At 45.3% G+C, this 14,695-nt stretch overlaps 1 protein-coding gene across 1 annotated transcript in view; it reads right to left on the bottom strand.

The window, feature by feature from the left end:
- Window positions 1–14,695, bottom strand: part of LOC108804471 (phospholipid-transporting ATPase IC-like) — a 51,908-nt gene that overhangs the window by 19,218 nt on the left and 17,995 nt on the right. Inside the window, exons 10-17 of the mRNA XM_018576228.1 lie at window positions 13,166–13,254; window positions 11,739–11,935; window positions 10,191–10,399; window positions 6,674–6,717; window positions 5,602–5,758; window positions 2,917–3,108; window positions 1,887–1,999; window positions 415–579 (exon numbers count right to left, since the gene is read on the bottom strand). Of these exons, the coding sequence (XP_018431730.1) occupies window positions 415–579; window positions 1,887–1,999; window positions 2,917–3,108; window positions 5,602–5,758; window positions 6,674–6,717; window positions 10,191–10,399; window positions 11,739–11,935; window positions 13,166–13,254 (1,166 nt within the window). The remainder of the gene's footprint in view (window positions 1–414; window positions 580–1,886; window positions 2,000–2,916; window positions 3,109–5,601; window positions 5,759–6,673; window positions 6,718–10,190; window positions 10,400–11,738; window positions 11,936–13,165; window positions 13,255–14,695) is intronic.

The following is a 14,695-nucleotide window of genomic DNA, read 5'->3' as shown; positions in this document are numbered from 1 at the left end:
TGCAAGAAGTTCCAACAGTAAGCAACCTCAGCACCCCAGCTGTAATGAAACGAAAAATCCAATCATGCCTCTGTCTCTGGGAGTCATGCCTCTGGCTGTCAGAGTCTTGCAATGCGTGGGACTTGTAGTTTCACCACAGCTGGAGTGCCAAGGTTGCCTACCAATAAAATATTATACGCAGTGTCATATTTACTGAACGAAAAAATTTAATATATCTTTAAACTGTATTTCTTTTCAGCATGTTCACACCAGCTAAGGCTCATTAGGGACCCTATAATACGTCCCTGCGGGTGTGCGGTCTGACTACACATTGCACTCTTTGACTTTTTTCTTTTTAACTTTGTTGAAATTTCACAAAAATGACATTTAATGCCATTAAATTGCCGATTGTCTATATGGGATTGGGTCACATACCACGAGGTCAGTTTCAATCTCTTTATACACTTTATCCAAAGCTTCATCACGGTTGTCGACCTCCACAATGGCCGCTTTATGCCTCTTGTTCCATTTGTAAAACTCTTCCTCGCTGATGTCTTTGTAACACAGGCACAGGGTCCTAAGGGTCTCATTGGCAAACACCTGAAGATGAGGGCAGTATAGTACAGTGAATGCTTCAATACAAATATACAAAGTGTTCGGTATTTCAGGGAGATGAACTAGGTTTATAACTCAGAAAACAATGCAAATAGGCTTGGTCTAGTAAAGTGGCAGTTCTGGTATTTGCTAGAAGAATGTATGTGGAACTATGATGTGAGCTCTTGTGGGGTTCTTGTGCCTCTATTTTATTTAAAGAACAATGGTGCAGCATATACAACTTTAGCAATGTAATGGAACCCAAGCTAGTAGTGGTGCCAACATAAATATTTTCAGTACTGCAGAATCCTTGGTACAAAAGCAATTAGGGGGTTCAACCAGATGTATATGTTGTGGGCGGATTAATTGATTTCTGTGGTATTTTGGGCCTAAGCACCTCACAGAAAAAGCTCACCACCTTCTTTTTTTGTAGCTGCTAAACAGACTATTTTCAGAGGCTGGAAGAATCATGGCCTTACAAGAAGTTAAAGGAGAATTATGAGGTGAGTGATTTTCACTCAGCCTCATAATCTGAGCCGACCTGTGACAATTAAACTGTCAGAGGTCGGCTCAGTAGATCGGGAAGTGAGCGAACACATACCGTTGCTCACTCACTTCTCGATCTATCCCTGCAGAGAGCCGTCACGGTTCCCTGCAGAGATTCCCCCCCCTCCCCTGTCCGATCATTCAGCGCTAACTGGCGGATCGGACAGGGGAGGGGGCGGGCACAGCTGGCTCTGCCTCTGGATAGGCAGAGCCAGCTGTCAATCACGCAGCTGGGTGGATCCAGACAGAATTGTGTGGATCCGCTGCGGCGTCTCAGTATACCGCTCGCGGTAGCTCGCGGTATACTGAGCTATGGGTCACGAGAAGACGCTAGTTTGTGTTCTCCCGTGACCCTTAGGAGAACAATGGGGAAAAGCCCTGACCCCAGACATTGTAGGCTGGGGGCAGATATCTGAAGACATTGCAAGCGGGGGAAGATGTTCGAAGACGTTGTAGGCTGGAGGCAGATGTCTGGGGACATTGCAGGCAGTGGGATGGGAGATGACCTGGGAGATGTTTGGAGACACTGCAGGCTGGGGACACGGAGATGACCTGGGGGCAGATGTCCTGGAAAACTGCAGGCAGGGGGCAGGAAGATGATATAGATTTCAACATTGCATTTATCTGTTTGACTGGTCACAGGTCGGCTAGAACTATGAGGTGAGTGAAAAGCACTCACCTCATAATTCTCCTTTAAGGTACCAAAAGGCAAAAGAAAGTTGTGGCAAAAAAGATGCCACTATGTAATGTAATAAAGACTCACTTACATCTAACGCTTCCTGAGTAGGCTCTTGGATTGGGTTGTCCGGATGCAGCAGAGCGTATATGATGGTGTCAGCACCTTTACAGTAAAGTTTTAAGCTCCCATCTGGATGCCGTACTGCAAAAAAAAGAATAAAAAGGGTTTGTTTCTAAATCCACAACACCGCTACAATAGGACATTTTGCTGACAGTTAAATATGGTTTTGTTAAAATTAATTTGCTGTAACTTGCCCATAAAAGCTTTGGCACTATTTACTTTATAGTCACCAATAGGCAGGCATGTGAAAAAATTGGCCTCTTGGTTCTAAATGTACAGACAGCAATTCATGTGACAACAAGCATTTTGTAAGTACAGGAGTGAGCAGAAAGGGCATATCTGAGATACTGTCAATAAGGAGATAAATCATAGCCCATAGCCCATAGCTGGGAACTCTCTCCCTGACCCCATGTGACAGCTTTGGGTGGCTGAGCGGCCAATCACTAAGCAACATTGCTATCATGTGTGAAGAGAGGAGTGAGTCTTACATACCCAGAAGTAACAGGTATATCTCTTTGCTCCTTAAGACCAAACAGGGCATCAAGAAAGTAAAGGGAAGGTGAGTATGTGCAGCTGGGGAGGGACGACAGTTAAGAGAGCCTGTTGCTTTGCCCTGCATGCTCGAGTTGCCCTTTGACTTATCTCTAGCTATTCCAATGCTCCATGAACATAATGGTGTTGATTTATTGAAGGCAAATGGGGTGTTCACTATGCAAGGGAATTTTCATTTCAAAGTAAACAGCCTGTTTGCCTTCAGTATATCAACTCTGATGTGTCCTTGGTCAGAGGAGGGGGATAAGAAGCTTATCATAGGAGTAACTATAGTTCAGGTCTTCCTGATTAATTATTCCCACCAAGAACGGTTGGCCAGTGGATGAGCAAATTACGCACGATCACCTGATCCAGCTGAATCAGTAGACTGGCAACTCATTGTTATGGGTAGTTTTATTATGAAAACTTGGTCAATGGTGGACTTACAATCTAACTAGACTGATTACCTATCACAGACATGCGTTTTCTATCGCTGTTAAAGTCCAAGATGGCCAGACGTTCATACGTGACTTCTTTCCCCAGCTCGCTAATGGTGATGGTGCTCTGAGTTCTCGATAGAAACACAAATCCAAAGTTCCTGGCTGCTGTCACTAGTGCTCCTTCATCTGGTGATGCTGCTTCATAGCACAACTCACCATCTAAGAATATGAGAAAAAGAAATACATTTAATCCCATAATAAATGATAAATGGAATAGAAATGTTGAGACCATAATACTCTAAATACCTTATACAGTATGAGAAAGATATTAAAGGCTCTTTCTTCTCAAATGTTATATTTTACCATGGATAGGCATACAGGGATCACAGTATATTTACCTAGAATATGCGTTCTCTTAACTGGTGTACAACAGGTTACAGTAAAATCTTCAGGTCCGGTAATGTGGCATTCTGGGAACACCTAATCCCAGGTTTATACAGTAATTCTGCAGAGATTTCTGACCCCAAATGTAACATTTTCTTTGCAGTCTAATGATTCAAAGCCATTGTCTTGTTGTTTGGTACTAAAAAAGAATTATCAGAGGCTGTCCTAGTTCTGGTGTAAGGTCACGTATGCAAACACCTAGGTCCGACTATGTTGTGATGATGCGTTTCACCTTTAGCAGCCTACCGGTACTTAAATCCCCCCAGGACTTGTACTACCGTGTTTCCCCGAAAATAAGACACTCAGAAACACACACTAGGTCTCATTTTCGGGGTAGGTCTTATTTTCTTTTTTTAATGTACAACATTCCACACTTATTCATGTACAAAAATATGGTGATCAGGGCAATCAGGGGTGCCGTACCTTTCCAAGAGCAATTTGGTAACCAATCGCTTGCCAGAATGAGCGAAGCGCACTTTCACTATCGATTCCTCACAGGAGGAGCGCATTTGGTATCACTCCGCCTGTGACAGGAGCTGGCGCTATAGAGGAGGCATCGGCTTATGCGGCTCTGCTCCCTCCGCTGCCGCCTCGCTTCCTCTAGCGCTGGCTTCATTGGCACCGCTGATTCTCTCCCGTGGCTCTTCAAGTTCCCCCTTATGCCACCACCAGCCCTGGGAATGGTCACAACTAGGTCTTATTTTCGGGGTTGGTCTTATATTTTAGCAATTCCCAAAAATAGTACTAGATCTTATTTTCGGGGTAGGTCTTATTTTTGGGGAAACAGGGTATATACACTCTGGCCATGGTTGTTGCTACAGACCCATAAAGTAAACACAGCATAGAGCAGTGGAAGGTGAGAAGTAGAAGAGGAATCCAAGAAACGTAGCGAGAGGTCAGGGCAGGTAGCAAACAAACAAGAATCCGGTAAACTTAGCAAAAGGTCAGGGCAGGTACCAGACAAAGGAGTGTCCAGAAAACATAGCTGAGGGTCAAGACAGGTATCAGACAAGCAAGAATGCAGACACACAAACACAGACTTGATCAGCAGGAAATGCTATCACAAGCACTAAGGAACAGGCTGATGATGCTTAATTTGGGTGCCACCAGTGGCAAAGCAAATGCCAGAGTTGCAGGTGTGTGAACAGATTAATTAGGCCACAGCTGTCTAGACTAGTGCTGCAGCCAGCAAGCCACACAGAGACGGCATTAATTAGCCCACACCTGACAAAAAGACTGTGATAAGTGCAGTGGCAACAAGCAACCCCCAGAAGGAGCTGGGAGGTTGTGACAGGCATAGGGTCATTAGACATGCTCCTAACATCTGATAAGTTTATAATGACCAGGTTTGGTCAGTTAGGGCACTCCATTACCTGTTTGTCCAGGTACAATATTCAGACATGGAGAAGACTCCAGAGGGGGAATTTATCAGAAATGGAGTAGACAGAATCTGGAGCAGTTGCCCATGGCAACCAATCAGCTTCTCTCTTCAGTTTGCTCAGGTCAGATTTGAAAATGAGACAAAGAAGTTGATTGGGTGCAGTGCAAATCTGCTCCAGCATTTGTCTGCTCCAGTTTTGATAAATCGCCCTCTGTGAATGTTACTGTATTGTAGTTTTATTGACCAGGAAAGGCAGAGAACTAGATATGACACTGACAGTTCAATGGTCTTTCTGATGGACCTTTAGTAATAGCACCAACTTAAAACCCCTGTCAGGTTTTTTTTCTTTGTGTCCAAATGGAAAGATTTCTCTTTACTTCCTGCCAGGGAGCACAACAGGAGAGAGGAAAACTTTACAAAGTGAACGGGAATCCCCTCTTAGTTTGTACGAGGAACAGGACTCCCCATCTGGGAACCCAACGCTTGAATGAACTGGGATGCGGCATCATGAGCATCTTCTGCTCCTCTGTCAGGGTCTTATGGCAACTTCTCCCATGTAAGAACATGTGCAATGCTGCTTAGTTCTCTCAATGTGTGCACTGTTACTGGCTGTTGGCCAAGCAACACCCTTACCAGCCTCCATACAGCACCCATCACATGGATCGCCCAATCAGAGAATGGAATCTCCCCACACACTAAAAACAAAATGCCCCTTCTTAGCTGTGCATTACTTGAATATAAGAGGGGAACTCCAACATTTAGTATCAGTAGCCTTATAAATTCCTGGAACATGTATCCACGTATCTGTAGGTGTATCTTTGTGGAGCTTTTAGAAAAGTTTTCGTTTAAATCAGCTGCTGACCCATAAACAAGAAGAAAGTACATACCTTCTGTCTTATCCACCATCACTGTGTGACACAGAGCAAGCAACTTGAAGAATTCTCGTACATATGGGTCACTCCCTGACCGGATTTGGTCAACTAAGTACTTGTCGTTGTAAGTAAAGTTGGGATCAGCTAAAGGATTCCAGCTGAAGTCCACTTGCTGAAAATAAAAAACAGAAAAAAATGTTTGTTCAAAATAGGCCAACACTGAAAACAAAGTAGAATGCCTTATCAAGTGGCCATTGAGGTTCGGGTTTTACCACCTGCGTGTTAGCATGGGAACAGGGCAGCCAATCAGCACACTGCAATTAAAATCCATCTCTTAGATTATCAATATTATTATTGAATTCTAGTTATACAATGTGAATGCAAATTATTTTTATTTCATGCTGCACAGAAGGCACCAGTTTGTTCTGCAGTGTTATGCAATGAAAACATAAAAATGCAGCCAATGAGGAAGCTGGGATGCACGTCATGACCTGCCTCCCTCCTTCCTGATTGGCTAGGAAGCCGGCTTTACTTGTTCCTAGGCAGCCTGGCTTCCCGACCAAACAGAAAGCCAGGAGACAGGTATTACGTGCCACCCGGCTTCCTAATTGGTAAGGAAGACAGGCTGCCTAACAACACGTGAAGCTGGCTTCCTAGTCAATCAGGAAGCCGGGAGGCGGGTCATAACCCACCACCCGGCTTCATGGTTGGAAAGGAAGCCGACTCCATGCTCCCTTGGCACTGCCGGTCAAAGGGAGATCTCCCTCTGACCGTAAGTTCAGGTATCGGAGGTAAGTATCGGAGCATTTGGGTGATACGAGTACTCGCCCAAATACTCGTATCGGCATTGATACTAGTAACGGTATCGGTGCATCCATAGTTATAATGATAGCCAAGTCAGCAGTGGCAGATTTCATATTTCCATCCTCGGTAGACCATTGGTAAAAGTACAAAGAAGTAGCAGAGATTTCATCAAACCAACTAGAGTATGAAAACCCTCCTCACTCCTCAGCCAAAGAGAGCTGTTGCCGAGCTGCGAGGATTGAAAACGGGTATAGGACAGCTAAACATAATCATGCCTACTCACCACACTGCCACCTACTGATTTTCCAGTCACTGGTCTTGGTTCACCTGCAGGAAAAAAGTGCATAAAAAAAAACTCCAGTTTGGACAACAAAAATTGCCAGTTAAGCTTCACAGCATCAGGTTATACATAGTTGGTGTTCCTTTTTTTATTGTGCGCTTCAGCCATACCTACACACGGAAGCAATTCATAAGGACCTTGGAAGCAGGTCAGAAGCAAGTCAGAAAAAGGTCAGAGGGAAATCAGAAGGAGCACATTTCAAACTTGTCTCAAATGAAAACAGAAAACACCTGGAACCATTCAATGTTTGCTACACCACACAACCCCAAACCAGCTCAAAGAAGCTCAGAAGAAGATGGAAGCAACTCCTTTAGCAATGGCGCAATGATAGCACTAAACCGATGAGCCGTAAAAGCATTTAAAGCGTCGCCCATTGGAAATTTTGGTTATTGTAGTTTTTTGCGGTTTCCCGGGTGTGACCCCGTCTTTTATATTTTACCAAAAAATTGGCCATTATATTCGGTTTCTGTGCACTAAATTTCATTTTAGTGTATTTTATCCTAAAAATACTCATATTAAATATGATAAACATTCGCGCAAATACCGTGCGACATAAAAAATTGCAACTAGCATATTTTTATTCTACAGATTTTATTCAGATTTTATGTGTGCGCAACTGTAAGAAATTGCTTCGGGCAGCAAGTGGTTAATGAGTGTATACATATTTGAGTATGTGCGTTTCCTTATTTTGCCGAAGGCGGTGATGCTGAACATTTTTTAAACCCGAGCGCCCGAAATACTAAAGTTATTTTTAGTGTTGGCAATTTGAGATAAATAAATTGATTTTACGTTGCGTTGTGGGCACTTGGGTTCAAAAACATTCGCCACCACTATCCTAGTCTGACAGCAACCCAGACGAGTGGCCAGAGGTAGAGGGGGATCACGTCACGTCCGGCTCAGAGGAGGCCAGGCACCAGCAGCAGGAGCAGGTAAGAAGAGCTGGGAGGGAAATGCAGCCCCAACCAGCCCACCTGAGACCCCTGCAGAGCCCACCATAGAGAGTCTCAGATGGGCCGTGCAGCATGTATGGTGTGCTCTGCAAGTCACTTTCGGGTGGGCTGTGTGGGGTCTCAGGTGGGTCCTGTGTCCGGCGCGTTACTAAGCACTGTGTCCAGCGCATTACTAAGCACTGTGTCCGGCGCGTTACTAAGCCCTGTGTCCAGTGCGTAACTAAGCCCAGAGCCCGGCGCGCTACTAAGCCCAGAGCCTGGCGCGCTACTAAGCCCAGATCCGTGCACGCTACTAAGCCCAGATCCCGGCGCGCTACTAAGCCCAGATCCCGGCGCGCTACTAAGCCCAGAGCCCGGGGCGTTATTAAGCCCAGAGCCCGGGGTGCTACTAATTGCAGAGCCCGAGGCACTACGCAGCCCAGAGCCCGGCACGTTACGCAGGCCAGAGCCCGGCACGTTACGCAGGCCAGAGCCCGGCACGTTACGCAGGCCAGAGCCCGGCACGTTACGCAGGCCAGAGCCCGGCACGTTACGCAGGCCAGAGCCCGGCACGTTACGCAGGCCAGAGCCCGGCACGTTACGCAGGCCAGAGCCCGGCACGTTACGCAGGCCAGAGCCCGGCACGTTACGCAGGCCAGAGCCCGGCACGTTACGAAGCCCAGAGCCCGGCACGTTACGAAGCCCAGAGTCCAATTCATATCCTGTTCTGCATTGCCGTATAAATGTATTGCTGGAATTTGTAGTCCCCCTAGAAGCCGTGGTTGGCGTGTTCTGGAGGCAGGGCGCATGACGTCATATACCGCACGTGTTGGGCGCCGCCATCTTGGTGTATATCTAGGTATACACCAAGATGGTGGGACCAATATCGGCGTGTGACGTCACCTGACGCCACCAGGGGCGTATCTGCGTGAGGCAAACAAGGCGTTTGCCTGGAGCGGCAGATTCGCTGAGGGCGGCGATGCTGCCTTGCCTAGGGCAAAGCTGCACATCCCCCACGGGCTGACCCGCTGATTCCCGTAGATGGCATCACCCACCTCTGTATACTGCGCTCTCGCCACCAGCGCCAGCACCACGACACAGAGCAGCAGCCGGCATCTAGCACACAGCGCCGCTGCTGCTTGCGGGCCGCCACGTGACGCGGAAGACTTCCTCCTGTCATCGGCTGCTGCTCTGTGTCACTATACAGAGGTGGGTGATGCCATCTATGGGAATCGGGGGGGAGGGATGTGCAGTCCACGAATCGGCCGGTTAGTCTGCCTTGCCTACAGCAGCAGCAAAATTAAATAGACCGCTGGACGCCACGCATGCATGCGTCATGTAACGTCATGCTCCCTGCCTCCAAGATGGTGGCACACATTCACAGAACACGCCAGTGGCCAACATGGCCGCCGCACAGTCTCAAACAAATTATTATGCACCTGAATATATTTTTCGCATATTCGGACATATAGTAATTCATTCATTTTACATGTAGTCCGGGTTTTGTGTTCTGTTTTCTATTTTTACTTTTCTAGATGCACTTACTTGAAAAAAGGGTGTCGGCATGACAACCTGACACTTTATTTTTATAGACTCTATTTTAGTTTGACATTTATTGTTTACCTTCTGTTGTTTTATTTGATAAGAATACTTATATTGTGCCTACAAGTTTAATAGCTTTGAATAAAAGTTTTATTTTTATCATACTTTTTAATATGTTTCTTTGCGGCTTAACAAAATTGGAGTCTTTAAATGGTGCGGATATTGGGGAAAATGGGTGTGGTTACGGGGGGTGGCCACTAAAGGGTGTGGCCACTGAGGTGTGTGGTCACTGAGGGGCGCTGTAAAGCTTTCTCGCATGGGGCGCCTAAAGGCCTAGGGCCGGCCCTGGCTAGGCCTGAAGCCTTGGGGTTAGCCATGTGCTTACACTGAGGCCTGAGTTTGGGGGCCCAGTGGCTGCTACTGATACCAAGGATGAAGATTATTAATGACTTCTGATTCAAGTACTGCTTGGCCAGGTGCTCTCTCTTCCTCCCCCAGGTCCTGCCTGCGGGGAGGATGCTTCTGACTGTCTGATATGGCTAGGCCTGTAGCATGTGGACTAGCCATGTGCTTACACTCAGGCCTGAGTCCGGGGGCCCAGTGGCTGCTACTGATACCAAGGAGGAAGATGACTGATGATTTCTGATTCAAGTACTGCTTTGCCAGGTGCTCTACACACAGATTGCCATGTTTGGCTTAAAGGTCCCAGTCTGCGATGGCAGCAGTTACTCTGTCCTATTGCCTAAAGGAGCCTACACCTTGCTAGATGATCCTGGCCCTAAACCTCTCTCCCTGAAGTTCATCAATAAAGTTCCTCAGCATCATATCTACAGTCTGGACCTCGCTTTGCCTTGGAGGGTGGTAAGTGCTAATGGGCAGTGAGAACCGGGATCCACCAGACATGGCTATAATGGATATCCACCTTTTCTCTGTTGCCTCTGAGGGGGTGCGCTAGATATATATATATATAAACATTTTTGGTGCCTTACCATAAGTCTTTCGATTAATGGAACACTTCTTAAACGTCATGACGTTCTGCGTCAGTGTACCAGTCTTGTCGGTAAAGATGTACTCAATCTGCCCCAGCTGTTCATTCAGCGTTGTTGTCCTGGCTTTGGCTGCTGTGTCTTTCTTTGCATAGTACATATGTATATCCCAGTCAATAAATAAACTTTGTCCCAAACGAATCATTTCAATACTGCGCAATAAAAAATAAAAACAACTCATTAGAAAACAAGCATCCTCAGGTGTCTGTCATGTGACTTTAAAGACATAAAATGGTGGTTTCTATCAGCTGCAAGGGGATGAAATTGAAAATGCCCCAATTGTACCTGGAAGAAAAATCCAATCGCATTCAATATTGCCATATTTTATCTCCTATTTGGTTTCCATTCCAATTCTTCCTTTCAATAAACTGGACTGAAGCTGCCAATGTATTGCCCAGTTTTCACTCCACAGTTCTGGAGAATAATCAGACTTCTGGATGGTAGAATGCTTAGTTTCTGGTCATTACTTGCAATCATATTTCCTATTCCCGCTAGATGGAAAGTAGTTGAAATTGAAGTGTACGGCCATTCTTAGGGCTGAATAGAGAAGCAATCCTTCCTAACTGGTAAAACAAAAATAGCCCAGAAGCAGTACAGGTTTAAATCTTAGGTGACCTCACCTTGCACATTAAACAGGGAATCTCCCTGACTTCATGGGACTTGGCCAAACAAAATTACAAACTGTTGACAGGCAATGCTGTTCCCATGTATATTTCAACACTATAATAAGCTGATTGTCTGCAACTTAGCTTAAAATCTAAATATTGGGGGAAAAACTCCCATTGTAGTGGGCCTGCTCCTGCAGGCTCCACCAGCATAGCCGTGTCATCCGTACCGTCTGCCATCATTTTTGGGGGAGTAGGCTGCACGTGGGAAGGAAACTCACAGACTGACAGAAGTTTCTCCTTGCAGGCTGTAATCGGCTATCTGTCCCCTCTGACACAGATCGCTGCAGCTGATTACAGCCTGTAAGGAGAAACCGCTGACAGTCTGTGAGTCTGCAGCAAGGAGAACGGGACGGGCACAGTAATATGCGGAGACAGTGATACCATTTCTGCGCCCCGCCCCAACAGCGCCCTCTGGCGGCCGCTTGTGCTGCCTTGCACTATCGCCGGCCCTGCGTGCACCCCCACCTCCTGGCCCAGTCAGTTGCACCAAGTGCATTCCCTGCCCTGCAGCTACACATCACAAAAGGGCAGGGAATGCCCCTGCCACAACCGCCACTATTGATTGGGCCAGGAAGGGGGTGTATCACAGTTTTAAGTGGACTTGGGTGAACTAGGTTTGCACCAAGCCCAGGATCATCACTAGTAGTGACTAACTACTGCTAGCTATACCATGACCTGGATAAATTCAGAACCTTCACAGACACTGTGCTCTAACTATATACTCCAATCTCCACGGAATGTGTCAAGACAGATGTTTTTGTCCAAGAACATGACATTGAAAGTGACTGATGTTTTATTTAGTAGTACAGTAGACATATATTACCTTACATAGAGTGATATTGGTACCATGGTGTTCAGAACAATGATATATCCCCAAAAGCCTAAGAATCCTCGGTATGATGCGGGATAATCTTTTCCATCATAAAGGTACCAAGATGTATTTCCGGTGTTTATATCACTTTCCCAAACTGACTTCCCAATGGCAAGACCAGCTGCCGCCAGGATCAACATCCCAAATATCTGGAGGACAGAAGGACAGGTTTTAAAGATGAGATCTTGGTCCTTTCAGACTGAATCTTCACCCAGCACTGACAGTGGGACAGGGGCAATAATGGGATCCTTCATTCTTTTCTATACAAGTTACTTTTGCTTTTCTATGCTGGTCCACTCGGAGAGCTAACAATTTGTGGTTAGATCTCGAGGTATCTGGTCCACTTGGAGATTTAACAATTGGAAAAACAACCTGAGAAAAATTGAGCTCCTCTGACTGTTGAATGTCCTCATTATTATCCAATGCAGAAGCATTGATGATCCGATTGTAGCAAGTCATATTTGTGCCACCAGCAATGTAGCTGACCCTAATCCGAATCTACTCTGTACTTGTGTACAAAAAAAAAAGAAAGAATTACTCATGCTACAGCAAACATACTAAATAAAAATGGGGAATTTAATCATAGTTGTACAGGTTTCAAACACATTCCCTTAGTGCCCCCTGCAGTGGCATACAAAGCGTATCTGGCAACCAGGGCCAATACAAATTTTTTTAACAACCTCCACCTATATCAAAGTAATTTTCCACAACAAAGCGGCACCCTGCCAAATGGTGGATGTAGCCAAACTGCATTGCACCAATTGTCTTGATGGGGCACAGGTAAATTAAACCTGAGTCACTGAAACTGGTCCATTACATATGCTTTTTAGTGTGCCATAAACAAGAACTCCACCGTGTGGAGCTGACACTCCTCTCCCTCTGATACCTGGAAGTCTCTTGATCAAGACTGCTGCAATTTTGATCATTGAGCTGTGTGAGACGTCCACTATGGTTCCTAGCAGCAGTGGCATCGCAAGTCTTAAAAGTCAGGCACTCGTTCATAGACTGAGAGCCCGGCAGCAGCACAAGGGAAAGGGAGACTTGGCAGCATACCTGATCCCGACGGGTCAATATCCCCTCCTCTCCTCGCCAGCATCCATCACCAAGATGACCACCGGCAGTGAAGTACATCACTGTGCATGTGTGATAACGCCACACCACAGACACCCATCTTGGTGCCACTGCTGCCAAGCAGAATGGAGCTGCCTGTGTCCACCTTCCCCTGAATACTATTAAAGAAATGTGTATATCGTGCATATTTGTTTGCATGATTGCTTCATGTTGTACAGTGCATATGTTCTTCTGTGTGTTGCGGGGGGAGGGGGGTTGGTAGAAAAAGCATACATCTGGCTCTGCTTATTTTAAAGGCCAATATTTACCATATACACCATGTTGTTCACCATAAGATCAATTTTAGTCCTTTTGAAGGTAGTCTTTCCACTGTTTCTCATTATTTTGCTATCGGCGCCTAGAGGATAAAATAAAAAAAAATATTAATACTTAAAATACTCTGAGCCATTTCAGCTCTTGGACCGCTACACCTCTTATGTACCAGAGCAACTTTGGCCTGTTTATTCAGTGTCATTACTTAAGATAACAAGGTAATACATACAGTATATTATGTTTTTCAGGACAAACAAGTTTTTATGTTGGTGATTTTGACTTGCAAAAATGATTTTATTTTCTACACAAACTATGCCTTAAAAAAAAACGTAAAAAATGCACACGAATCCATTATGACTAACGGTAGTTTTGAAATAATTAGTGTTATTGTAGATAAAAAGTATAAGTTTTAGTCTAAAATTTGTTCCCAGTAAATTTCTAGCAGAAAGTTTCGCACAATTATTTACAAATTAAATAGAAGTGGATTTTTCAATTTTGGGTATCTTTTGGGGCATAAAATTAACTAATAAAATGAAATTTTAATAATTTATTACAATAGATATTTCTATTTTTTATTTGCATAAAACTAATAGCTAAGGGCAGAAGGGAGGGAATGCATCAAGTAGGGTTGATTAGGGCAACTATAAGAAGGAGTTCAACAGAAGCAGATTTTATTAAAAAACAAACAAACTGTATCTCTGAATCACACTCATGAACAGTATTTATAAACACTGTTCACAAGGTCTTTGTGGACAGCAGTGGACAGGCTGCTGTAATTACTCAGCAAATCCCGGCTGTCATTTTGATGTCAGGGGAGTGGCAGCAGGGGAAGATGAACAGTTCATACTACATAATCCCTCTGTACTTCGGTGAAGTTTTATTGGGCATACAAACATGTCCAAGGTACAAAAGTGGTTAAAGGACAATTCCGACCAAACACACAAGACACAAATATGGGAAGTTAGTGTTAGGATCCAAATCTGAACCCAGGGCCTCTGCTGTGTCTGGCATAGGCTCTATGTAACACCTGGGGTAGTTTAGGCGTTTGTGGATCACAACTGCGGAGGCTACTCAGACGGAACCCTGGTTTCACTCCCAATCTTAACAGGGAGTTAGGGTTCAAGCATCACAGCCAAAAGAAACAAAAAAGGAAGAGGGGATATTACAGCATATTCCCTTTCTTGGTACAATACCCTCAATTTGTAATGGTTAGGAATGATAACTGAAATTCAGGAGTGTAACAGCCTTATTTAGAGTCAATGATGTGATCTCCCAACAGTCCACTAGATGGAGCACAAGAGCTACTCCACGGCACTTAGTTATACACTCACTAAGGTTAAGATGCAGGGCAATGGGCACAAGTACTTGCAGTTTGAGTGGAGTCAGTTAAGGTGCAGGGGTCCAGGAGGAATCGATCCCGAGATGTGTAGTCCAGCAGGCGTGTAGGAGAGCTGTGGGGTCCCAGGAGACAGTAGGCGTTCAGTCTGCATTAGTGGAACGCCATACTGTCTCACTGGGGAGCTTAT

The sequence above is a fragment of the Nanorana parkeri genome, unplaced genomic scaffold (genome assembly GCF_000935625.1).
Source record: "Nanorana parkeri isolate BGI_ZX_2015 unplaced genomic scaffold, ASM93562v1 scaffold61, whole genome shotgun sequence".
In the NCBI taxonomy this organism is placed as follows: Eukaryota; Metazoa; Chordata; class Amphibia; order Anura; family Dicroglossidae; genus Nanorana; species Nanorana parkeri.
This window is presented reverse-complemented; position numbering and strand designations above follow the sequence as displayed.